This window comes from Macrotis lagotis, chromosome 1 (genome assembly GCF_037893015.1).
Source record: "Macrotis lagotis isolate mMagLag1 chromosome 1, bilby.v1.9.chrom.fasta, whole genome shotgun sequence".
NCBI classification, from domain to species: Eukaryota; Metazoa; Chordata; class Mammalia; order Peramelemorphia; family Peramelidae; genus Macrotis; species Macrotis lagotis.
The window spans coordinates 571,907,294-571,932,941 of record NC_133658.1 but is presented as its reverse complement, the minus strand read 5'-3'; the positions used below and the strand labels follow the sequence as shown (position 1 = coordinate 571,932,941).

At 37.6% G+C, this 25,648-nt stretch overlaps 1 protein-coding gene across 2 annotated transcripts in view; it reads left to right on the top strand.

Moving 5' to 3' along the window:
* Positions 1-13,763: 13,763 nt before the first annotated feature.
* Positions 13,764-25,648, top strand: part of IGSF11 (immunoglobulin superfamily member 11) — a 205,457-nt gene continuing 193,572 nt past the window's right edge. The window contains exon 1 of one of the 2 annotated variants that reach the window (XM_074214563.1): positions 13,764-13,821. Coding sequence is in view for 1 of the 2 variants with exons in the window: in XM_074214562.1 (XP_074070663.1) it covers positions 21,918-21,969 (52 nt within the window). In the remaining variant the exon portion in view is untranslated. Of the gene's footprint in view, positions 13,822-21,718; positions 21,970-25,648 lie in introns of those variants that run through there. The other variant, XM_074214562.1, reaches the window with a different exon arrangement.

The window sequence follows — 25,648 nt, the reverse complement described above, 5'->3', positions numbered from 1 at the left end:
ACTCTGACTTAACCCCTTTGAGCCTCAAGCAGCTTCTGGGGATTTATCTATTAAGTCATAGCTTGTTCATGATCAGTGTTGTTACTAAAGGGCATCCTCTATGCTAAAGAAAACACAGATCCTTTGAGAATTCCTGAATCAGCATATTATGTTTATGTTCTAGTAAAAATTTCAGAAGGGTATCTATAGCTCATTGTTAATTGCAAGATGAACACTTCCAGTAGGGTGCCCTATTTTCTTGCACATTTATAACTTATAGACACCTTGGGCTATAAGTTAAATATTTGCCTCTTGTACTAGATAAACACTTTTGAAAATTAATGTCTTTCTACTACTTAGGCCATCTGGTTGAAAGGGACACACTATCATATAAAATTAAGACTAATCAACTCAGAGAATTAAGTAATAACCAGGGAACATTTCTTGAGGATTTAAATTTGCCATTAAAACAGAGGTCCTTAACCTTTTTAATGTTTTTGAATCCCTTTGACAGTCTGATGAGACCTATTTTTAGAACAAAGTTTTTCATTGCATAAAATAATATACATAGGATTGCAAAAGAAACCAATTATATTGAACTGCAGCTATCGAAATACTTTTTTAAAAAAGTCAAGTTTGTAGACCCCAGGTTAAGAATCCCTGCTTTAAAAGTTCACAAATAATTTTTGGATAAACTAGTAAAATGACTTGAGTCAAAAAATTAAAAGGAAAAATAACTTTATACTATTAATGCATTTCTTTACATCATTTGTAATGATCTACTTTCTGTGAACTTTTTTTATCATTTAATGGATCAGATAATTTATTATGGGAAATGAATTGAGAAAGAAGGCCAAAGATATGCCTGAGAAAAAATTTATGCATTATATGTATTTTATGCTGCATTCCATATATAATTTGAGTCAGGGTCAAGGAGGAAGAAGGCATATAGCAATTAGGCTTTTATCTGCAGTTACCTTTTCAGTCATCAACAAGCATTAAAATGTTCTCTTGGAGGGAAGAGGCAACATGGCAGAGTAGAAAGAAGTAAGGTGAGCCCCTTCCAACAACAAAAAAAGCATAAAAAAAAACCACATCTCTTCCTAATAGATCTAGAAAGTGTCCCAGACCAAATTCTGATGGGGGAAATCCAAGAAATAAACCCACAGTGAGTCATTTTTCTAGGCCAGATCAACATAGATAGAGATATCTATGGACACTGAATAGAATCGATCTGGCTAGGAGTTCAAAACATTGATCATTCCACCACAGGGAGAGGCTGTGCAGCAGGGCAATAGGAAATCCTGGACCTAATGCAGGATTTAGGAACTGGTGCCAACTGAAAACTCCTCTATTGTAGGTCACAGATCCAGGGTGGACTTAGGAGGGCACCTTTGATCCAGGAGTGGTATTCAGGTTAAGGAGTGGCTGTTTGTAAGCAGTGAACAGAGGAATAGATTCAGAAACAAACAAAAGAAGAAGGGGCTCAAGACTTGAAGAGAAGAGAAAAGAGAAGAGAAGAGTCTCAGTTTCAGTTTTTAGCTCAATCCAAAGTCTATAGATTAATAACTAGGGTAGGAATCCCCAACCAAAGTGGAGCCTTTGTCACTTTGAATCTGCAGAGCTTTGTAGCTGGCTGATTGTGACTGAGTCATAAACCCAGGTGAGGATCTTGCAGAGCTCAGATCAAGGGTCAGGCATTAGACTTTATTCTGCATTAGACCACTTAGGGATCATTGAAAGCTTTCAAATCCCTAGTTTGAGCTATCCTTGAGATCCTAGGATATAGTATGACATTCTATACACCAAAGAAGTCCCCAAAAGACCAATTCAGATCTTCCTTTTAGAAGTGTGCAGGGGCAGCTAGGTGGCGTAGTGGACAAAGCACTGGCCCTGGAGTCAGGAGGACCTGGGTTCAAATCCAACCTCAGACACTTAATAATTACCTAGCTGTGTGGCCTTGGGCAAGCCACTTATCCCCATTTGCCATGCAAAAAAACCTAAAAAAAAAGAAGTGTGCAAAACCCAAAGTTAGAAAATAAGGCTAGAATAATGAGCAAACAAAAATAAATAATCCTATGAGAAAAAGCTATTATTATGTTGGAAAAGCTTAAGTTACACATGTAGAAGAAGAGAATGACTCTAAAACATCTATAAGCAAAGACTCAAATTTTTTTTTGTCAATGAGATAAGAGAGTTAGAGGAAAAGAATTAGAAAAAGAATGAGAACTTTGGAAGAAAGATTTGGAAAGGGAACTGTTTGGCACAAAAAATAAAAAAAAAACTTGCTCAAGCAATAATCTCTCTGAGTATTGTGCTTTAAGATGGCATCAAAGAAGCCTGATAAAATTTGTATTAACAGATAGATGCAAAGTGAATTGAATGGATCCAGGAAAAAATACAACAGGGGCTTCTAGATGGCCCAGTGAATAGAACACCATCTTTGGAGTCAGGAGGACCTGAGTTCAAATATGACTTCATTCTCTTAATAATTACCTAGCTGTGTGATGTTGGGAAAGTCATTTAACACCATTGTCTTTCAAAAAAATACAATGACAGCAATATGATAAAAACAAGCAACTTTGAAGAATTAAAGAACTCTGATTAGATGAATGATCAGTCATAATTCCAGAGTTAATGATGAAACATTTATTGAGAGAGATGAAAGACTCAGAATACAGAAAAAGACAAATATATATATATATATATATATATATATATAAATATACACACAATTAGGTATCTAATTAATTCATTTATAAAGATACACACACATATATGGGTATAATCATTGTGCTTAAGTGTATTTGTTGTTTGTGCATATGGGGTATGTAACCCCCTTTTTAAAATGGTAAAAAAAATTTTTCCTGACTATATGCTTTTAAATCAAGTGTTTTGTTTTTCTTTTAGTCTCAGTGGGTATTGGGGGGGTAGGAAGAGGAGAAAGTAGATTTCACTGAACAAAAAAATTAATATTAAAATGTAATTGATTAACTTTGAAAAGAAAAAACTGACTTCTTTGGGTACTCTTAGCGGGCCTCTTCCAACAGCATGGTTACATCAAAAGGCAGAACTAGGAACAAAAGGGGAAAAAGGAAACAAAAATAAATTTCTATTTGATATAAGGAAAAACTTATTAATAATTAGAGGAGTCAAAATATGGTCAGGGCTGCCTGTGAATTTCCACTGAAGAAGGAGAAAAACAGAAAAAATGTGTTATTTTGATGCTAGTGATCATTATTTGGCAGAGATTGGATGTGGATTGATTGTGACCAACTTGGACTTGTTTAATTCAACTTGGGTAATTCAGACAAGAGTATGAGAGTTCATAAAAATATGACAACATCCTTTAGAGAGGAAGAGTGACAGTAGATAAGAAGGAGAATGAACCAGAGTGGAAGTTTGGAATTCTCTGAAGTCAGGAGCTTACAGAGACATTGGAGAACTGGGCATGGAAACTAGTGGAGGCTGGTGTATGAAGCCTTGAAATTATATAACCTAGAGTTCTACTCTTCAGTCCCCACTTTTTATCTCCACATAGTTATTTTTGCATCTAGGAATAGTAATAATGGAACTATGATGTCTGAGCTGTCTGAGTGGGAGAAAAGTCTAGGGTAAGGAAGAGAGCAAAAGGGGAAAATTCAACTGATCCAAAATTTGGATATGAATTAAAAGTAGTCAATCACCTGTCAATCAATTAATAAGCATTTATTAAACACTTAAGAATAGTTCGATGTCAGGGGCAACTTAAATATTTGATCTGAATACTAGTATAGTTGTGATACCAATTAATCTCATTTTAGTTTGTTGTTGTTCAGTCATTTTTCACTTGTTTCTGACTCTTCATGACCTCATTTGGGGTTTTCTTGGTAAAGATAATGGAATGATTTGCCATTTCCTTCTGCAGTTCATTTTACAAATAAGGAATGAGGTAGGCAGGGTTAAGTGACTTGTCTAGGGTTGCATAGGAAGTATCTGAGATTGGACTTGAACTTAGGAAGATGAATCTTTCTGACTCCAAGCCTGAAACTCTATCTACCATACCACCTACCTGCCTCATTTTAATTTAAATAGTTGTATAATGATTTTTCTTTTTTAAAATTTCCCCAATTACATGTAAGTAGAAATTTTTAGCATTCATTTTTAAAAATGTTGAGTTTCAATTCTCTCCCTACTTTCTCTCTGCTCTCATTGAAAAGGCAAGCCATTTAATATAGTTTTTATATATATATATATAGTTATGTAAAATATAATTCCATATCAGTAATGTAAAATAAAAGCAGACTAAAAAAAGAATAATACAGAAAGTTTAAAAAAGTAAGCTTCCAGAGAATACTTATTTCAGGCTACCTATTCTTTGCTTTGGCTGTAGTAGACTCATAGTGGTCAACTTCACATGTAAAGGTGTCACTGATATGTTTTTTCTTTCATTCTGTATTCTGTTCCCTTTGTGGCTTTTTTTCTCTGCCAAGTGTTGCTTATGTGTATAAGGCTGAAGTGTTAGGTTGACTCTTTTTGACCTTTTACCACAACTTCACAAAACAACAAAAGAAGGCACCTAGACTTGTATTTCTGAAGTGCATGATCTGTCAAGTAACCAAAGTCTTTTCAATTTGTTGTATATTTTTGAAATTAAAATTTTTGTTGAATTTTTTTGTGTACTTTGCTAAACCCCAGAATTTCTCTATTAAAGATTTTATTTATTTTGAGTTTTATAATTTCCCCCCAAATCTTACTCCCCCCCCCACCAAAGAAGGCAATTTGTCAGTCTTTACATTGTTTCCATGTTATACATTGATCCAAATTGAGTGTGATGAGAGAGAAATCATATCCTTAAGGAAGAAACATAAAGTATAAGAGGTAACAGGATCAGGAATAAGATATCAGGTTTTTTTTTCTAAATTAAAGGAAATAGTCCTTGAACTTTGTTCAAACTCCAAGGCTCTTTATCTGGATACAAATGGTATTCTCCATTGCAGGCAACCCCAAATTGTCCCTAATTGTTGCACTGATGAAATGAGTGAGTCCATCAAGGTTGATCATCACCCCCACATTGCTGTTAGGGTGTACAGTGTTTTCCTGGTTTTGCTCATCTCACTCAGCATCAATTCATGCAAATCCCTCCAGGGTTCCCTGAATTCCCATCCCTCCTGGTTTCTAATAGAACAATAGTGTTCCATGATGTACATATACCACAGTTTGCTAATCCATTCTCCAATTGAAGGACATTTACTTGATTTCCAATTCTTTGCCACCACAAACAGGGATGCTATGAATATTTTTGTACAAGGGATCAGGGTATAGACCCAGTAGTGGTATTACTGGATCAAAGGATATGCACATTTTTGTTGCCCTTTGGGCATAGTTCCAAATTTCTTTCCAGAAAGGTTGGATGAGTTCACAGCTCCACCAACAAACAATGTAATTGTGTTTCAGATTTTCCACAATCCTTGTAACAATGGTCATTATCCTTTCTGGTCATATTGGCCAGTCTGAGAGGTGTGAAGTAGTTGCTTTAATTTGCATTTCTCTACAAAGTAATGATTTAGGGAAATTTTTCATATGACTAGGGATTGCTTTGATCTCATCTGTAAATTGCCTTTGCATATCCTTTGACCATTTGTCAATTGGGGAATGGCTTTTTTTTAAATATGACTCAGTTCTCTGTATATTTCAGAAATTAGTCCTTTGTCAGAAACATTAGTTGTAAAGATTGTTTCCCAGTTTACTACATTTCTTTTGAACTTGGTGGTTTTGTCTGTGCAAAAGCTTTTTAATTTAATGTAATCGAAATCATCTAGTTTGTTTTTAGTGATGTTCGCCACCTCCTCCTTAGTCATAAACTGATTCCCTTTCCATAGATCTGACAGGTAAACTAGTCCTTGATCTTCTAATTTGCTTGTAGTATTGTTTTTTATGTCTAAATCCTGTATCCATTTGGATCTTATCTTGGTATAGTGTGTGAGGTCAAACCCCAGAATTTCTAAAGCATCTTTGCACAGTTACATTATTGCTTAGAAGGCCAAATACTGCTAACATTAAAATTGGTATACTTTTATTTAACTTTTCCTGATTAAAAAAAATTGTTCTGAAAAAAAGTAGGCTTCAATTTGCATTCATATGCCATCAATTCTTTCTCTGTAGATAGATGGCATTTTCATCATAAATTCTTTAGAATTATTTTGGATCATTGTATTGCAGAGAATAGCCAAGTCATGTTTAGTTAATCATCATATCATTTTTTTAATTAATTATTTTTGTTTTTGTACAGATGATCTTTTTATTACTAAAATATTCTTGTTTAAGAGTAAACACAATACCACCCCCTCTCCCCAAAGAATATAGACCCTCATGAGAAATAAAGTAAAGGAAAGAGAAAAAAAAAGTGCTTCAGTCTGTGTTCCAACACCACCAGCTCTGTCTTGGGTGGATCACATTCTTTATGATAAGTCCATCACAAAAGCTACTTCTATATTTTTCCACCATTGCCATTGCTGATCGCAACTCCCTCCATTCATACCTCCCCACTACCATGTACTATATTTTCTCTCTCCTTTCACTCTGTCCCTCTTCTAAATAATGTGCTGTAGGGTAGCTGAGTGGCACAGTGGACTGATCATTAACCCTGGGGTCAAGAGACCCCGAGCCCATATACCACCCCTAAGGCCCAGCAACCACCTGGCCCTGTGGTTCTGGACAGGCCCCCCAATCCCAGCCCCTTTCAAGAAGTAAAAAAGAAAATGTGTTATATCTGACCACTCTCCCCCACCATCCACCCTCTCCTCCATCACTCACATGACCACCCTTCTCCCATCCCCCTCTCTCCTTTTTACTCTAGAATCATATCATATTGCTGTAACTGTGTACAATGCTCTTTTGGTCCTTCTCATTTTATTTTGCATCAGTGTATGTAAAAATTCTAAGATTTTTCTTAAAGTATCTTGCATATCATTTCTGATGGCATATTAGTATCCCATCACAATCATATTCCACAGTTTGTTTACTCTTCCCCAACTGATGATCATCCTTCAGTTTCCAATTTTTCACAACCACAAAGATTGCTGCTGTAAATATTTGTAAAATAGATCCTTTTTCCACTTAAAAAATCTTTTGGGGATATAGAACTGGTAGTGGTATGGCTACATCAAAGGTTATGCACATTTTTATAGCTCTTTGGGCATAGTTCCAAATTGCTCTTCAGAATGGTTGGATGATTTAGATCAGATCAACTATGACAGTGCATTAATGTCCCTATTTTTTCACATCCCTTCCAACATTTGTCTTTTTTCCTTTTCTGTCTTATTAGCCAGTCTGATAGGTATGAGTTACTACTTCAGAGCTATTTTAATCAATAGTGATTTAGAACATTTTTTATATGACTATAGATAGCTTTGATTTCTTCTTTTGGATACTGCCTGTTCATATCCTTTGATGGCTTATCAATTAGGAAATGACTTTTATCATAAATTTAACTCAGTTCTATGAATACCTGTAAAATTAGACGTTTATCAAGGAAATCTGCTATAAAAACATTTTCTTCCAGTTTTTGGATTTCCTTTTTATTTTGACTGCATTAGTTTTGTTTGTGTAAAACCCTTTTAATTTAACGTAGTTAAAAGTATTCATTTTACATCCTATAATGCTATCTATTGTTTAGTCTTACATTTGGTCTTACATTCTTCCCTCATTCAAAGATCTGATTTGCTTATATTACTCTTTATATATAAATCATGTACTTGTTTTTACCTTATCTTGGTACATGGTATAGGATATTGGTCTTTATATTTAGTTTCTGTCAAACTGCTTTCCAGTTTTACCTGCAGTTTTTGTCATGTAGTGATTTTTTTGTCCCCAAATATTGGTTCTTTGGGTTTGTCAAATAGTAAAGTACTATGGTCATTTACTATTTTGTATTGTGTACCTAATTTATGCCACTGATATACCACTCTGTTCCTTCGCTAGTACAAGACTATTGTGATGATTATTGCTTTGTAATACAGTTTTGACATCTGCCACAGCTAGGCCAACTTGCTTCACATTTTTAAAAATTGATAACGTTTTTCATAATTTTTCAAATACTCTGCTGACTAAACATTTTCTCAAAGAAAGTCTCTTTAAATGTGGAACAGTGATGCATTATTGATTATTTGAATACTAATCTGCATATATTTGGAAAGACTAATCACTAGAAGATTGGTTACCATGTAATAAAGTTTTGGAGGCCTTAGCAATTCTAGAAGACTCTACCAAGGGAGAGTGGTTTTTGATCTTCATTGGTATTAGGAGTACTCAAAGAAATGAAATCACAGATCTTTCAAATATCAAAGTATGATAAATAAATGGGGAAAAATTCAAAAAAAGTATGATGGGCCACAAAGATGTATCAGGAATATATTCCATGAATGTTGTTAATATGGTATATGAATTTATCAGCATTAACAATTCTTTCAGGCTATCTAATTGTTTCTCATTGTGTTACCATAGAAACATGATTTCTCTCAAGGATTTTATTTTGAGTCCTAATTTTAAAGGGTTATTTTTGGTTGTATTAGAATATAAATAAGCAGCATTTATAAACTGGGTTTCATTTAATCACTTTGAAGACTGAAAATGCTTTTTTAAAAATTAATTTCAATTTTAGTGGAGAAATGTCTAATTATACAGGCTAGTATCATTTAAATCAATGAATGGTCCCTTTACTGATCAAGATAGAGATGAAAAAATATGCATTTTCTCTAGAAAATTAGACCTTCACCATAAGAAAGTCTTAGGAAGATTCTCACTCATAAACTGAGTTTTGAAACTGAGAGATAAGAAGTATTAGATCAAAAATTGAAAAATATTCAGACTATCTGGACTTAAAGCCCATATCTGACCATGCTGTTCTCCAGTTCTAACCATGCCATTCTTTAGTTCAGAAAAGTTCTAGTGACTCTCTATAAAATACAAAGTCCTTTGTTTAACATAAAGTACCGTACATAATCTGGCTATAACCTACCTGTTTAGGCTTATCACATATTATGCTTCTCCATGCACTCAATTTTCCAGTTAAACTGGCCTCCTTGATGCTCTACAGGTTATCTTTGTAGCTGGAATACACTCCTTTCTCTCCTCCATCCCTTAGAATCCTCAGCTCCTTTCAAAACTTAGCTTTTAAAGTAGCTCCAACTAAATCTTAAATTCAGCATATCCAACAGTGAACTTTTCTTTCCCCCATTTGAGGCTTGGATTTAATACTAGCATTCTGAAGTTCAGTTTCAACATTGGAATAAAACAAAGTACTATTGAGTCACTGAACATATTAAAACTAGGAAGTTTACTTTGCCCTAACACAACAAAGGCATGCAACAGGGACACAATTAAATTTCACATAGCTGGAACCTATATCAGGGAAGCAAGGCCCAATTACCCCATGTTGGCTGTAGGGAAGGGATAGGGAAGCTAAGGAAGGAAGCTGCATTGGAGGACCAATCACATAGGCTAATCAGATTCTTGAATAGCTTTGTCTTCCTTCAGGTAAAGCTTCTCCATGTTGTAGGTATGAGGATAGAATTTGTGTAATATTTAGTTATTCTTCGCAAGTCTTTTTCTCTTCCTGTTGAGGATGCCACCATCCTCCCAGTCACCAAAGGTCAAAATATATGTATCATCCTCAACTTCTCTCTTAACTCCTATATACAATCTGTTGTCAAGGCCTGTCAATTCTGCTTTCACAAACATTTTTTATTCAGGATGTGCCCAAAATGTTAGTGAAATTTTAAACTATTAAGTTTAATACTTTGTATATATCCCCTTCCCTCCTCTGATACTCTGCCTCCTTCTTTACTCTCTCCCATCCCATTCGGATCATCATCATCAATTCACATCTGGAATATTACAATAATGTGATGGTTAAAGTGTCTAGCTGAAGTATCTCCTCATTACACTCCATCTTCCACTCAGTTGTTAAACTGATCTTCCTTAAACACAGATTTTTTTTGGAACATGCTGAGAATTGCCATTCCTTGATCTGTATACATGGAGGCTTTGGAGGGGTCTGATTTATCAACCAGGACCTTGCACTTAGAGATGATGAAGAACCCCTTTAGGATTATAGATCTAGAACAGACGATGACTCAAGTGGATGTATAGAAGAGATTAATCTACTCCTGCTGATGGCTTTTCTTTTCCATCTATGAATATTCTCAGAACTTCTTCCTAGCTGCTTCCCAAGAAGGGGGCTAGGGAAAGGACTCTAGTTCTATCTTCCAACTCCAGCTCATAGTAGTCATAAATCTCTAAAGCACATATCCTGGCAGTGCAGGAAAGATGTCAGAATAAAAGTAGGGATTCACCTGAGTACTTCCAAATTCCCCTCCAGACAAAACAAAATTAATGCCTCAAAGTAAATTCTGAAGCAGCAGACCTAACAAGAGGAGGGAGAGAAACAATACTTTTCTTAGACAGGAAAGGTCTGTCTCACTGGGATTGCAGTGCCTCAGCATGCCTGCAGCAGGCCTTTGAGGTAACTGAATCAGTGGCTTCCAGACCTCTCATTTCACAGATGGTTGGGGTTTAGGCCACTAGTCAGAAAGAAATATAAGGGACCCTTTTCTGACTCTGGGAGCAAGACTTTGTTGCATTGCCCATATACAGATCTGGGCCATAGTCCCAGGGCAAGGAGGGGCTCTAGTAGGAGTGGGGACCCTGACACAGTTACAGGTTGGAAAATAGTGCTTGTGGTTACACACAGACAAGAGCATGGGCCAGGAGAGTAATGGCCACACTTCTCTTTAGATCATATCCCCTTTGAAGAATTAAAAACTTATAGACCCTAAGAACCAATTTTGAAAAAACCAGCATAAAAAACCTGAAATTTGGAATAGTGCCCTCTCCATCTCAGGAACAGAGTCCAAGTTTAAATTTAAAGTTAAAAGTCAAGAAATAGGCTAGAAAAAGGAGCAGACAACAGCAACAACAACAAAAAGAACCTGATTGTAGAAAGTTACTATGGTGATAAGTAATATCAAAACACTAACTTATATGTCAAAATAGTCACATAAAAAGCATTAAAGAAAAATATGAATTGATCTCATGCAAAAAAAATAATTCCTGGAAAAGGATATAAAAATCAAATAAGAGAGACAGAGGAAAAATCAGGAAAAGAAATGACAGTGATGTAAGAAAATCAAGAAAAAAAGAACCAACCACTTGATAAAAGAGGTACAAAGATACTGGAGAAAATAGCAACTTAAAAGAATCAGAATAAGCCAGATAGTTAAAAGAGGCACAAAAATTCATTTAAGAGAAGATTTTAAAAAGAAGAATAGGATAAATAGAAAAACGGATACAAAAACTCACTAAAGAGAAGAAACCTTGTTTTCCTCAGTTACCTCCTCTGTAAAATGAGCAAGAAAAAGAAATGGCATACTATTCAGTTGCTTTGCCAAGAAAATTCCAAATGGAATCACAAAGAGTTAGACATACCTAAAACAACTGAACAACAAGAACAACAACATTATTTACATGTTGTCTCTTCCATATAGAATGTGAGCTTCTTAAGGATGAGTTTTTGCTTTTCCTTGTATTCTCAACTTTCAGTACAGAAACTGGTACATAATAAACCCTTCATAAATGCTTGTTGACTAATATGGTGGCATTTAAAAAAACTAGCAATCTAAATGTCTGCTTCTCTCTTTTTTAAAAAGTAAAGTTCATCACAAATTAATTGTAATTACAATTTCTTTATTGTATATAACTTTCTTATCATAGGAGAGTTGGAGTTGTTTCATGGCAGTGCCAACTGTAACTTAAGTGAGAAAATACTTTGGGAAAGAAATAACTGGTTGAATTGACAAGAAGAAGATACAGACTGTCCTTTTATTATCCCAGTCCCTTACTTTCTCATGTAAAAGGAAGAAGACAAAGAAAAATGAGGTTTTGTCATTTCAAGAACATGCTGCTATTTGCTATATTAATACAAATTGTCCTCTAGGTTTGTTCATCATAGTGACAATGTAGAAAATGTGTTCTAAGATATCCATTCATATCAATCAAAGTGATCAGAGTATACATACACTGAATAAGATTAGCATTTCATTCCTTTCTAGGGTACGTTCCTAACTATCATGGACTTTCTCTACAAGGTGTCAGAATTTATCAAATTGGAAGAACCTTCTTGGGTCTTTTCTTCTGATTACTTGGTTTTTCCTAGAACTACTCCTTGAATATACTAGTGAAATTTTAATACAATTTACCTCCTGGTTTTCGTGATTTTGAGTTCCTCCAGCATTTTGGTAATGTTCCTCCGGAATGCCCTCTAGCTAGTAAATGCCTCACCTAAAATATGATGCCTAAAACTCAGAATATTACTCTAGTCTGAACAGAGAAGAATCAAGCAGTACTAATATCATCTATTGTTTCTGCAGTGTGATATTCCAACTTCTTGTAGTAGAGAGCTGCCTGAGAATACCATTGTAATACCTATAGCAAATGATCATACAGGCTTAAGTAAGGAGAAACCCATTATCTCTTGAGGCTATGCATTTCATTTTTGGATAACCCTATTTATCTGGAAAGTTTTCTAGATAGTCTAAGTCTTTGCTATTACCTATTTCTCTTTTCAAGGTGGTTTGGGAAAATTTTTGATTCCTTAAGTCAATTTGATTGATTCAATTTGATTCATTTCAATTCAATAAACACTTCTTACCACCTAATATGAATAAGATACTTTGTTAACCTGGGGATAAAAAGACATGCTTACAGGAATTCATGCCTTTTTTTTGGTAGTGATATGTTACCCTTTTGATATATAATGGGTAAGAATCCTTTACCAATACAGAGCAGCAACTGTGCTATACTTAAAAAATAGTTTTAGAAAGCTGTGTGGGACATTAAGAAGTTAAATGACTCGTCTAGAATTACATAGCAGAAGGTTTCAGAGGTGAGATTTATTTCCTGTTATCTTTTGAGATTCGTAAAAGATTCTTAAAAGATTTAATGATTTAACAAAAGTAAATGAGAATAATCAAGAACCTTATTAACCCTTGGACTAGTTGAAAGTATTCCTTGGTTATTCATTAGTTTTCAGTCTTGTTCAACTCTTAGTGATCCCATTTGGGTTTTTCTTGGAAAAGATACTGGAGTGGTTTGTCATTTCCTTCTCTAGTTTGTTTTATAGATGAAGAAACTGAGGCAAACAGGGTTAAGTGACTTGCCAAGGGTCATATAGCTAAGAAGTATCTGAGGTCAGATTTGACTCAGGAAGATGAATCGTCCTAAATGAATCTTAGAGACCAGCTAATCTAACCCTCTCACTAAAAAGATGAGGAAATTGAGATCTTAGAGAAAATATACTGATACTACCAGAATCAGAATTTAAATCCAGGTTCTCTTACTCTAAATCAAGCAATGTACCATTCTGCACAAGACTAATATCTGAGAACTATGAAGGACATCAGAGTTGGGGTAAGGTTCCTTTTACTCAGTTTTATAGAGATTAGCTCCAAAGGATAAAAGCTAATTGTTCTTTGAGGATGATGCTAAGATTCTATATATGCTTATAGACTAGAGGAAATTTTTGTTGTTTGTTTTTTTATTCTCAAAGAGGATAATAACATCAGGGAGGTGATACTCTAACATGCAAGTGAATTGGATTTAAATAGGGTAGAGTTGCATAAAGTAATTCATCAATTTCATTTCTCTCTTCTAGAATCACTAGAGTCCAGAAGAGTGGTGATGATGACTGGGATGTAGACTTTGATGTCTGATGTCTGACCAAGCTCTAACTGCTCCACAGCACCTGCATTAGCCACCTTCACAGTCACTGGAAGAAATTGCTTTCATTTCCCCATTCTGCTGGTGGTAAGCATGGACGAAGTCTTCACATGCTTGGGGGGGGGTAAACATTTCCCTAATAACCAATGAGTTTGAGATTTCTTGGTTACCATCAACCTTGTTTAACACATTTGGTGAGATGGTTTTTACCAGGGTATGACTGCTGTATATGCTACAGCTTCTTAGAGCCACAGGTAAGAGTTGGATGACAGGCAGACATCACAGTGCTCAGTAAGCCCATTACCATAGTTGTTAGTCCTCTTGGAAAAGTCCATACACTCCAGAAGGTGTATTTACACCATAGGAAGAGCAATCTATATTCCTTAGTGGAATTCACATACAAGGGATGTGAGAAACGTCAAGAAACAGTTATCTTGAGATCTTTGGGAGTAGTAAATTACTTGTTGCTGGACATACAGTGTTTGTTGATATTTTCTTCTCTTTTAGCAAAAACTTATATATTGTAGTCAGTGTGTTTGCTAAGAGGGATATGGTGCCAGTCTCTTGGGCTACTCAGTAGAACTATTTTCTTAAGTTTCTGGGTGGGAAGTTGAGCCAAGGAAGTAACATCCCACATAATGTAACATAGGCTCTTTAGGGCAGAGATCTCCCCTCTCTTCTAGCCTAACAACTAGAATCTGTACTCTCTGTAGGTTAGCCCATCAATTGCTTTGTATCTCACAGTGCTTCTAAATTCTTTGATAAAATGTTATCATGTCTGAATGAGGAACAAAATAGATGAGTGAATGGTTCAAGGAAATCTATCATTACCCAGTTGCAAAAAAAACCCTCCAACTCTATTTCATTAGCTATACCTTTGGAAATGAGAGAGAACATTAAAAAATTTTCCCTGAAACCTAAATATATAAAGCACCCTGAGATTTCTTTCCCCATGATCTTCCTACTTCTGGGCACCCTGACTCCTTTCTCTTCTCCCCCCCCCCCAACCATCTGCCTGTCCCTTTTGGGTAGCCAGATTGCCTCTCAAGATCTGTTTACTGCAGTTGCCTTCTTCTACTATTATAATGGTCAAACTGTGACCTCTCTGTAATCTTCTAACCAGCAGGAACAGTTACTTATGTTCAGGGGAGGGGGATTAAGATGGAGGAAGAGGGGGAAGAGGACTAGAAGGGTAAAAAAAGAGGAGGGAGAAAGGGAGAGAGGAAGAGTTCTTAGTTTTAATTGACAAAAAGCTATAATGTAAACTCCTTACTATCCTGGCATGAAGGGTTATTATTGCAGGGAAAGACTATCTTTGCCAAGAAAACCCCAAATGGGGTCACAAAGAGTTGGGTATACCTGAACAATGACAAACAACAACAAAGTATGGTGTTGTGGGGAAAAAAGCGCATTGCACTTTTAGATATCTGGGTTTCATTCCTTCCTCCAAAACTTAAATATAAATCGCTTGTAGGTCAAGACAGCACCTTCCTGATGTCATTGTTCCTCTTTGAGATTGAAGGACTGACTGTCCCAACCACCGCCGCCACCACCACCACCACCACCACCACCACCAATAACAACAATAATAAAAACAGTACAACCAGGGGAAATCACCTCACCTCTCTGAGACCTCCACTCCTAATTAGTAATAATGTCATTTCTGCTAGGTACTTCAGTCTTATATCAAGAAAAGTATTTTGTATATCTTAAAGTACAATGTAAATGTGAGCTATTATAGTAGCTCCATAATAAGGACTTTAAGATGGTAGCAGTGAAGTAGAATATTTTGAAAGAAGAAAGAACTTGACAATTAAGTGTCTGGAGTTAGCGGGGAGGGATTGGGAAAAGTCTGTAACTCTTAAGATTTAGAGTCAAAGAACTGGACAAATGGTGATGTTAGCTATGGAAATAAAGAAGTTATGAAGGAGGTACAATCTTTTCAGATGCTGAGTTCGGTTTTCAACATCTTGAATTAAGTGTTAGTGAGGCATCTAGGTAGAGATGTCAAGTTGGAGATGTGGGATTAGAGATCAGAGGAGAGATGAGTAGGATATATAAATTTGGGAGTCATCTTGGGAGAAGTGATTTTTAAGCTATAGGAGTGGATGAAACTTTCAAAATGGAAAGTATGTAGAGAGATGAGTACTAAGAAGTGTATAAAACATTTGTATTTCAGATATCCAAGAAGGGAAAAATCAGAAGAGATTGAGAAGGAAAGTGAGAGAGAGAGGCTCTGATATTTACTTGCTGTGTGATTTTGGGCAAGTTATTCATTTTTCTCGACTTCAGTTTCTCATTTATAAAATAAGAGTTTGGACTACATGTTCTCCAAGTTTCCTTTTAGCTCCAAATCTATTATCCTAGGATCTCAGTAGATAAAATAAAATTTTACTACATAAAAATAAAAAGAATTTGTTGGAAAAATCAAAAACAGAGTTAGGAAAGAAAGAGATTTATTTCCTGTTATCTTTTGAGATAAAAGATTCTTAAAAGAAATGATTTAACAAAAGTAAATGAGAATAATCAAGAACCTTATTAACCCTTGGACTAGTTGAAAGTATTCCTTGGTTATTCATTAGTTTTCAGTCTTGTTCAACTCTTAGTGAGTCCCATTTGGGTTTTTCTTGGAAAAGATACTGGAGTGGTTTGTCATTTCCTTCTCTAGTTTGTTTTATAGATGAAGAAACTGAGGCAAACAGGGTTAAGTGACTTGCCAAGGGTCATATAGCTAAGAAGTATCTGAGGTCAGATTTGACTCAGGAAGATGAATCGTCCTAAATGAATCTTAGAGACCAGCTAATCTAACCCTCTCACTAAAAAGATGAGGAAATTGAGATCTTAGAGAAAATATACTGATACTACCAGAATCAGAATTTAAATCCAGGTTCTCTTACTCTAAATCAAGCAATGTACCATTCTGCACAAGACTAATATCTGAGAACTATGAAGGACATCAGAGTTGGGGTAAGGTTCCTTTTACTCAGTTTTATAGAGATTAGCTCCAAAGGATAAAAGCTAATTGTTCTTTGAGGATGATGCTAAGATTCTATATATGCTTATAGACTAGAGGAAATTTTTGTTGTTTGTTTTTTTATTCTCAAAGAGGATAATAACATCAGGGAGGTGATACTCTAACATGCAAGTGAATTGGATTTAAATAGGGTAGAGTTGCATAAAGTAATTCATCAATTTCATTTCTCTCTTCTAGAATCACTAGAGTCCAGAAGAGTGGTGATGATGACTGGGATGTAGACTTTGATGTCTGATGTCTGACCAAGCTCTAACTGCTCCACAGCACCTGCATTAGCCACCTTCACAGTCACTGGAAGAAATTGCTTTCATTTCCCATTCTGCTGGTGGTAAGCATGGACGAAGTCTTCACATGCTTGGGGGGGGGGTAAACATTTCCCTAATAACCAATGAGTTTGAGATTTCTTGGTTACCATCAACCTTGTTTAACACATTTGGTGAGATGGTTTTTACCAGGGTATGACTGCTGTATATGCTACAGCTTCTTAGAGCCACAGGTAAGAGTTGGATGACAGGCAGACATCACAGTGCTCAGTAAGCCCATTACCATAGTTGTTAGTCCTCTTGGAAAAGTCCATACACTCCAGAAGGTGTATTTACACCATAGGAAGAGCAATCTATATTCCTTAGTGGAATTCACATACAAGGGATGTGAGAAACGTCAAGAAACAGTTATCTTGAGATCTTTGGGAGTAGTAAATTACTTGTTGCTGGACATACAGTGTTTGTTGATATTTTCTTCTCTTTTAGCAAAAACTTATATATTGTAGTCAGTGTGTTTGCTAAGAGGGATATGGTGCCAGTCTCTTGGGCTACTCAGTAGAACTATTTTCTTAAGTTTCTGGGTGGGAAGTTGAGCCAAGGAAGTAACATCCCACATAATGTAACATAGGCTCTTTAGGGCAGAGATCTCCCCTCTCTTCTAGCCTAACAACTAGAATCTGTACTCTCTGTAGGTTAGCCCATCAATTGCTTTGTATCTCACAGTGCTTCTAAATTCTTTGATAAAATGTTATCATGTCTGAATGAGGAACAAAATAGATGAGTGAATGGTTCAAGGAAATCTATCATTACCCAGTTGCAAAAAAAAACCCTCAAACTCTATTTCATTAGCTATACCTTTGGAAATGAGAGAGAACATTAAAAAATTTTCCCTGAAACCTAAATATATAAAGCACCCTGAGATTTCTTTCCCCATGATCTTCCTACTTCTGGGCACCCTGACTCCTTTCTCTTCTCCCCCCCCCCCAACCATCTGCCTGTCCCTTTTGGGTAGCCAGATTGCCTCTCAAGATCTGTTTACTGCAGTTGCCTTCTTCTACTATTATAATGGTCAAACTGTGACCTCTCTGTAATCTTCTAACCAGCAGGAACAGTTACTTATGTTCAGGGGAGGGGGATTAAGATGGAGGAAGAGGGGGAAGAGGACTAGAAGGGTAAAAAAAGAGGAGGGAGAAAGGGAGAGAGGAAGAGTTCTTAGTTTTAATTGACAAAAAGCTATAATGTAAACTCCTTACTATCCTGGCATGAAGGGTTATTATTGCAGGGAAAGACTATCTTTGCCAAGAAAACCCCAAATGGGGTCACAAAGAGTTGGGTATACCTGAACAATGACAAACAACAACAAAGTATGGTGTTGTGGGGAAAAAAGCGCATTGCACTTTTAGATATCTGGGTTTCATTCCTTCCTCCAAAACTTAAATCTAAATCGCTTGTAGGTCAAGACAGCACCTTCCTGATGTCATTGTTCCTCTTTGAGATTGAAGGACTGACTGTCCCAACCACCGCCGCCACCACCACCACCACCACCACCACCACCACCAATAACAACAATAATAAAAACAGTACAACCAGGGGAAATCACCTCACCTCTCTGAGACCTCCACTCCTAATTAGTAATAATGTCATTTCTGCTAGGTACTTCAGTCTTATATCAAGAAAAGTATTTTGTATATCTTAAAGTACAATGTAAATGTGAGCTATTATAGTAGCTCCATAATAAGGACTTTAAGATGGTAGCAGTGAAGTAGAATATTTTGAAAGAAGAAAGAACTTGACAATTAAGTGTCTGGAGTTAGCGGGGAGGGATTGGGAAAAGTCTGTAACTCTTAAGATTTAGAGTCAAAGAACTGGACAAATGGTGATGTTAGCTATGGAAATAAAGAAGTTATGAAGGAGGTACAATCTTTTCAGATGCTGAGTTCGGTTTTCAACATCTTGAATTAAGTGTTAGTGAGGCATCTAGGTAGAGATGTCAAGTTGGAGATGTGGGATTAGAGATCAGAGGAGAGATGAGTAGGATATATAAATTTGGGAGTCATCTTGGGAGAAGTGATTTTTAAGCTATAGGAGTGGATGAAACTTTCAAAATGGAAAGTATGTAGAGAGATGAGTACTAAGAAGTGTATAAAACATTTGTATTTCAGATATCCAAGAAGGGAAAAATCAGAAGAGATTGAGAAGGAAAGTGAGAGAGAGAGGCTCTGATATTTACTTGCTGTGTGATTTTGGGCAAGTTATTCATTTTTCTCGACTTCAGTTTCTCATTTATAAAATAAGAGTTTGGACTACATGTTCTCCAAGTTTCCTTTTAGCTCCAAATCTATTATCCTAGGATCTCAGTAGATAAAATAAAATTTTACTACATAAAAATAAAAAGAATTTGTTGGAGTAAAATCAGTGAAAACAGAGTTAGGAAAGAAAGGGTAGAAAAGTAATTGCATCAAATAACACTGTTTTGTCTGGTTTCCAAAACATAAAGGTAATTGACATAAATTTATAATACCATGAATTCTTCTCTAACAATAAAAGGACAAAAGATATGGACAATTAAAAATCAAATTGTAATTGGTCAAATGAAAAACATTTCAAATCACTCACAATAAGAGAATGAAAATTTTCTCCATGTAAATTGACAAAAGATGAAAAAAAAGAGAAAAAATTAATATAGTTGGAGGGCAGTTGGAAGGCAGGCTTACTTAGGCATTGTTTGGTGGAGCTGTAAAATGGTCCAACTACTCTGGATTTCACTTTGAAATCATACAAGAACATTGTATACTGTAACTCAACAAACTACTGCATTTATAGAGTAAGGAAATCAAAGAAAGAAGCAAAAGTCCCAGATATACTAAAATATGAATATTCTCTATCTTTGTGGAAGAAATGAAGAGGAAACATAGGTACTAACATGGAGGGAAATATTAAAAATGTGATCTATGAAAGTAATGGAATATGATTATGCAGAAAGAAATAACAAATATGAAGAATTAAGAGAAATGTGGGAAGATTTTTATGAACTAATGAATCTGATTAGAGCTTAAGATCCATTTACCTTAAATCCCTTAGGACATAGATATTCATGGTGAATAGGATATAGAACAGGATAGGACCTTAGAGCAGGTGTTCTAGTGAAAAAAAAGCAAAATGAAGAGAATAATACACTTACATTATAATTCAAATGAAAATTCACACAAATCAAACCATGAGTAAGGAGGAAAACCTGCTCTTCCTTGAGAAAGATAATGAAATATGGCCAAGTTTTCATAGCACAGAGGTATGTATGATGGGGGAATAAGGGTGCCTATAGTTAGTTATGTCTTCATAGCTCCATTTGGGGTTTACTCAGCAAAGATATTGAAATAGTTTGACATTTCCTTCTCCAGCTCATCTGACAGATAAGGAGGCTGAGGCAAACAGGGCTAGTAAGCTGTTTGAGGCCAAGTGAGTCTGGCTGACTTGAGGTCCAGAGTGCTCTCTTCTGGGCTGTCTACCTGTCCTGAAGAGAAGGAAGCTACTGGAATTGAATATTGAAATCGAATATTGAATGTCTGTTATTAGTTGGTTGTTTTTTCTCTTTATCAAAATCTTTATCAATATAGAAAGAGGGAATTGGAAATGATTGTGAAGTAAAAAGCAAAAGATGTCAAAAAGCTTTTTTTTTAAAAAAAAGAAATGGAGAAACCATTAAGTTTGTAGCAGTAATCGAGATAAATTGGTGTTCTGAAAGTCAAGCGAGTAGAGTCATGAGTGGGATAAGTCAACAGCGTCACCTTACAGAAAATCAAAGGATTTGAGGCCTGAGAAGAATCTTCTGGAATTGGCAAGGAGTAGGACTGTGATGACCTTGGCAGGGTAGTTTTACTAGGGATAGGAGGGTTTGGAAAGAGAATTGGTAAATGGAGGTAGTGTGTGTCTACTCTTTCTAGAAGGTCGGGCAGGGGAGGACTTCGGCTGAACAGAGTGGAATTGTCTGATTAAGTAGAAAATCAATCAAAATAGAAAAGGGATGGGAAACAAACTCTGGAGATGAATGGCTCAATCACCACCTAGCTATGTGGTAAAAATGCTGTGTTCAAGAAAGGCTTCAGTGAATAATTAATAAATAATCGAAATAGTCATTAAGTCCAAAAGCCGACTTCTTGCCAAAGTAACAAGTTTCAGTACGGGAGGCTACATTTGAAGCCAGGTCTTCCTGACTGTGGCTGCTCCCCCGCACCAGCTCGCCGCCTCCAGGGGCAGCCGCTGCCCTGGCAGCACCCGGGCCACGCGTCCAACTCCCATTTCAGGGGCAGAACTGAAGGGCCGCTCCCGGGCGTTTTCAGGACGGGATAGTTCCCGAGGAGCCGGAGGCGGGGCCGGGCCCGGCGCGCCGGAACTCCCGGCGCCGATTGGTGGCCGGCGTGGCGGGGGCGGAGCTGGGCGCCCCCGCGGCCTGGAGGCCGGGCTGCGCGCCGGCGCCGCGGGCGGGCCGCTAGGCGTCGCGCCGGAGTCGCGTCTCCGCCGTTGCCGGGGCGACCGCGCGGGGGTGCGCTTCGGGGCCCGGCGTGCAGGTGGTCGGGAGGGAGCGGCGGGGCCGGGGGCGTGGCTCCGGGGCAGCGCCAGGGGCCCGCGCGGCGGCTCCCGGGGCAGCGCGAGGCGGCGGCGGCGGCGGCGGCGGCGGCGGCGGCGGCGGCGCTGCTGCTCGGGCTCGGCTCGGCTCAGGCGGCGGCTCCGCGCGCCCCGGGGCGCTGCTCCAGGGGGCCGGCCCGGGAGTGCCCCGCGGGGAAGCCGGGCCGTGAGCTCCGGGGGCGGAGAGCCAGGGGCCCGGCCAGCCCCCTCCCCGTGCCGGGGCGCGGAGCCGGGGAGGGGCCAGGTGCCAGGGAGCCCCCGGAATGACTTCAAGGGGGGCCCCTCTGGCGCCCCTGCTGCTCCTCTCTCTACACGGTAAGACCCCGCACTCCGCCCCCCCCCCCCATGGCCCGGGGCCCCGGGAGCCCAACTTGGTCCGGGGCCCCCGCGGCGGGTCCGTCAGCTGGTCCGGACGGAGCCGGGGGAGGCAGCGGCTGCCCCGCCCCCTCCCCTGCGCTCATGAAGATCGCCCCCCCCCCCCCGAAATACATAGATTGAGTCTCGGCCATTGATTGATTATTGATTGATTTAGTTAAATGTCTCGGAAAAGACTTGTGTGGGCTCCGGGGTCGGCGCCGAGGCCCGAGGACGAGCTTCTAACGGACTGGCACAAGTTGGCGCCGCTCGGGCCGGAGGTGCGGATCGTGGATGGGGACGGGTCCCGCCGGCGGCCGGCTGTGAGATTGCCTCCGTGAGCCGGGGTGCGGGCAAAGGCAGGCGAGCCGCAGCGCTGCCCCGCGCTGCCCCGCGGTCGTTCATTCTGCTTGGAACTGGTGGAGTTGTGAAAAACACGTTACAAAGTTTCCATAAAAATAAATCCCCTGAAGTTTCTTCTAAAAGGTTTTTTTAAAGATTTCATTTGAGTTTTACAATGTTCCCCCCCCCCCACCAGAAGGCAATTTGTCAGTCTTTACATTGTTTCCATGGTATACAGTGATCCAAATTGAATGTGATGAGAGAGAAATCAAATCCTAAAAGGTTTCCTTAACATTTTTTTGCACCATATTTCTTTTTTTTAACTCATTTGTTTGCATCTAAGTTGATTTCAGTTTTGACACTGATTTTCTTATAGGAAGCATCTTATCATCCGTCCCTTTTTCTGTTTCCTGCTAAACCTTTTGCAGAATCTGTGTTTTGATTTCATTGATAATGAAGAGCTAGTGAGATTGGTTTTGAAAATTCATTTAAAAAAGTTTTAATTAACTTTACCACAGTTTCTGGAAGATTGTCTAGGGGTGCCCAGTTTTATACTGTAATTGGCTTGCTAACTTGTCTTTGGTCTAGGAACCAACTCTGCATTGTTAAATCTTGTAAATGATTGGTTCATTTAGTAGGGAAGAAGACAGGAAAGCATTTAGTGTAGCCCTTTTCTCCACAAAATCTGGTGAAGGCATAAATATCAAAACACAAAGCACTTTTCTGGAATTCCATCTGTGTAAATCAATAATTATACACAAATAATGATTTTATGAATCTAGTGCACATATGTATCATATTGTGGCTTCAAACTAGGTTTGGTAATGATTTTGTGAATATATATATGTGTATATATATACATATGTGTATATATATATATGTATATAGACATATATGTCTGTCTAGAGCTTATTGTGTCTTTATATTAGGTTGGACATGTTCCCAGAAATGGTAGATAGCAGCTCTTTTATTGGTTACTTTTCCTTTCTTACATCCTTCAGGTGTTATATCCTGAAGAGTGAGTGGGCTTTTGCTTCAACCTCTCCAACTAATCAAGATTACTATAAACTGCCATCTGAAGGATCAGGGGAGATTAGATTACAGGGACAACTAGGTGGTGGAGGGGATAGAATACTCTCACCAAATATATCAGGCCTGAAGTCAGGAAGATCTGAGTTCACATTTAGTCTCATACACTTGCTAGTTGTATGATCCTGTACAAATCACTTAATCACCCATTTGTCTCAATTTCCCCAGTCTGTGAAATGGACATAATAGAACCTTTGTAGCTTCTAGGGTTGTCGTGAAGAATGGATGAGCATATAGCAAGCACTATATAAATATTAGCTATTAGTTGTTTTTGTTGCTGTTTTCATCTACTTGTCCAAGGTTTTGGTCAGTAGTTAAAACACATTTTTTTATTTTAAATAAGATGAAATAATACAATATTTCCCATGTACATTTTAGTTTTGGATGTTTCTTAACTAAAATGATTCAATGAATCATTAGATTGTTGTTGTTTAGTACTGTCAGTTGTGTCTCATTCTTCATGACCCCATTTAGGGTTTTCTTGACAGAGATACTGCCATTTCCTTCTCCAGTTCATTTTACAGATAAGGAAACTGAGGCAAAAAAGGTTAGGTGACTTTACTACATTCACACAACTAGTAAGGGTCTCAGGCTGAATTGAAACTCAGTTCTTCCTTCAGGCCAGGTGCACCATCTGCTGTGACAACTAGCTGCCTTCTGGAGAAACCTTAAAAGGTCATTTACTTAGGATTATCAATCTAATGAGAAGTTTTCCTGTTTTAAAACCTTGCTTGGTTCTTGGTAATATTCTTCCTTCCCTACCTCCTTAAAATTGATTCATCCAACATGTTTTTATTGAGCATTGGCTAGGTGCCAAGGCATTATGTGCTCATTACACCGTGAGAATACAGGAGTGAACAGGGTCCTTAACTTCAAGTCATTTTTATTTTCTCGGGGTGGGGGGAGGTAAGAGACAGGTAGAAAAATCGCTAATTTTAGGCTGAATGTGATGATTGTCTTCAAGATTGGAAATAAGTGTTATTGAATATTCAGTCAAGGAAGAGGTCTCTTTCAGGTCAGGGCTTTATACTTTGAGGTGATCCTAGAAGGATGAAGAGAATTTTCAATAGACAATCCATGGGATGGAGAAAAGCTAGTCTGGGCAGAGAAACTGACAAAAGTCATGAAATCAGGACAGACAACGTGTGTGGGAATGGGCAAGTCCTATTCCCGTGAAGCAGAGTACTTGCTTGTACTGAGGAATGGAACATAAGAGTGGAAAGATAAGTTTGTGGGTGAATATATCTTGTAAGTTTCTGTGCTACAGGTTTGGCTCGATTTCTAGTTGAAATTTTAAGCTAATTTAATAACCTTTGGCTCTCATCAACGCTTTTAATTGTCTTTATTCTAGATTAAATAACCTCATTTTATAGAAGGGTTATTCCTTCCCTCTGTTGATTATTTTCAATTTATTCTGTGCATATATGCATGCACGTATACATATATTATTTTTACATAGTTTTTGTATGTTGTTTTCTCATTAGACTGTGAATTCCTCATAAATGGGGATCATCTTTTGCTTTTTTCTGTCTTTGCCAGGATTTACTGGCACATAGTGGATATTTAATAAATGCTTATTGATTGATTGATCTCATCATTTCTGGTTCTCCTAGTTACATTTTTAATTTTTTTTTCCTTTTAGTTCAGAAGCTCAAATTTGAGAATATTTTAGTGGGCGGAGGGGTACAACTTCTACCAGGCATAAAAATTTAAAGATAAAGCAATTGTTGCAATGGATCTTAATGTGATTGACTCAATATGTTATCATTATGAAATCCAAATATGCTAGATATTTCATGTGAAATTTGAATTGCATATTATTACATCATTAATGAAATGAAAGAAGTATTATTAGCAAAAGAAAATTCATCTTGAGGAAATAAGATTTAGTAGAACTTCCATCCCTAGAGGACTTCTCTTGATTTTATTTCTTGGCCTCAACTTTAAGAGAAAAATCCATGCCCGTAGAGCTCCATGGCATGGGTTCAAAAATAGTAAAGAACTTAGAGGTCATAGAGTTAGTACTGAAAGGAAAAAGAGATCATTTATTCCAAATCCTTCATTTTACAAAGGTAGAAAGATCCATACAAATAGCAAGTAGAGTAAGCTGGGATTTGAATGAAGCCTTCAGACTCCAAATCTAGTGTTTTTTTCCTTTTACCTTGCTACTGCTTTGTAGCATGCTTGCAAAGAAAAATAGAGGTCAGAT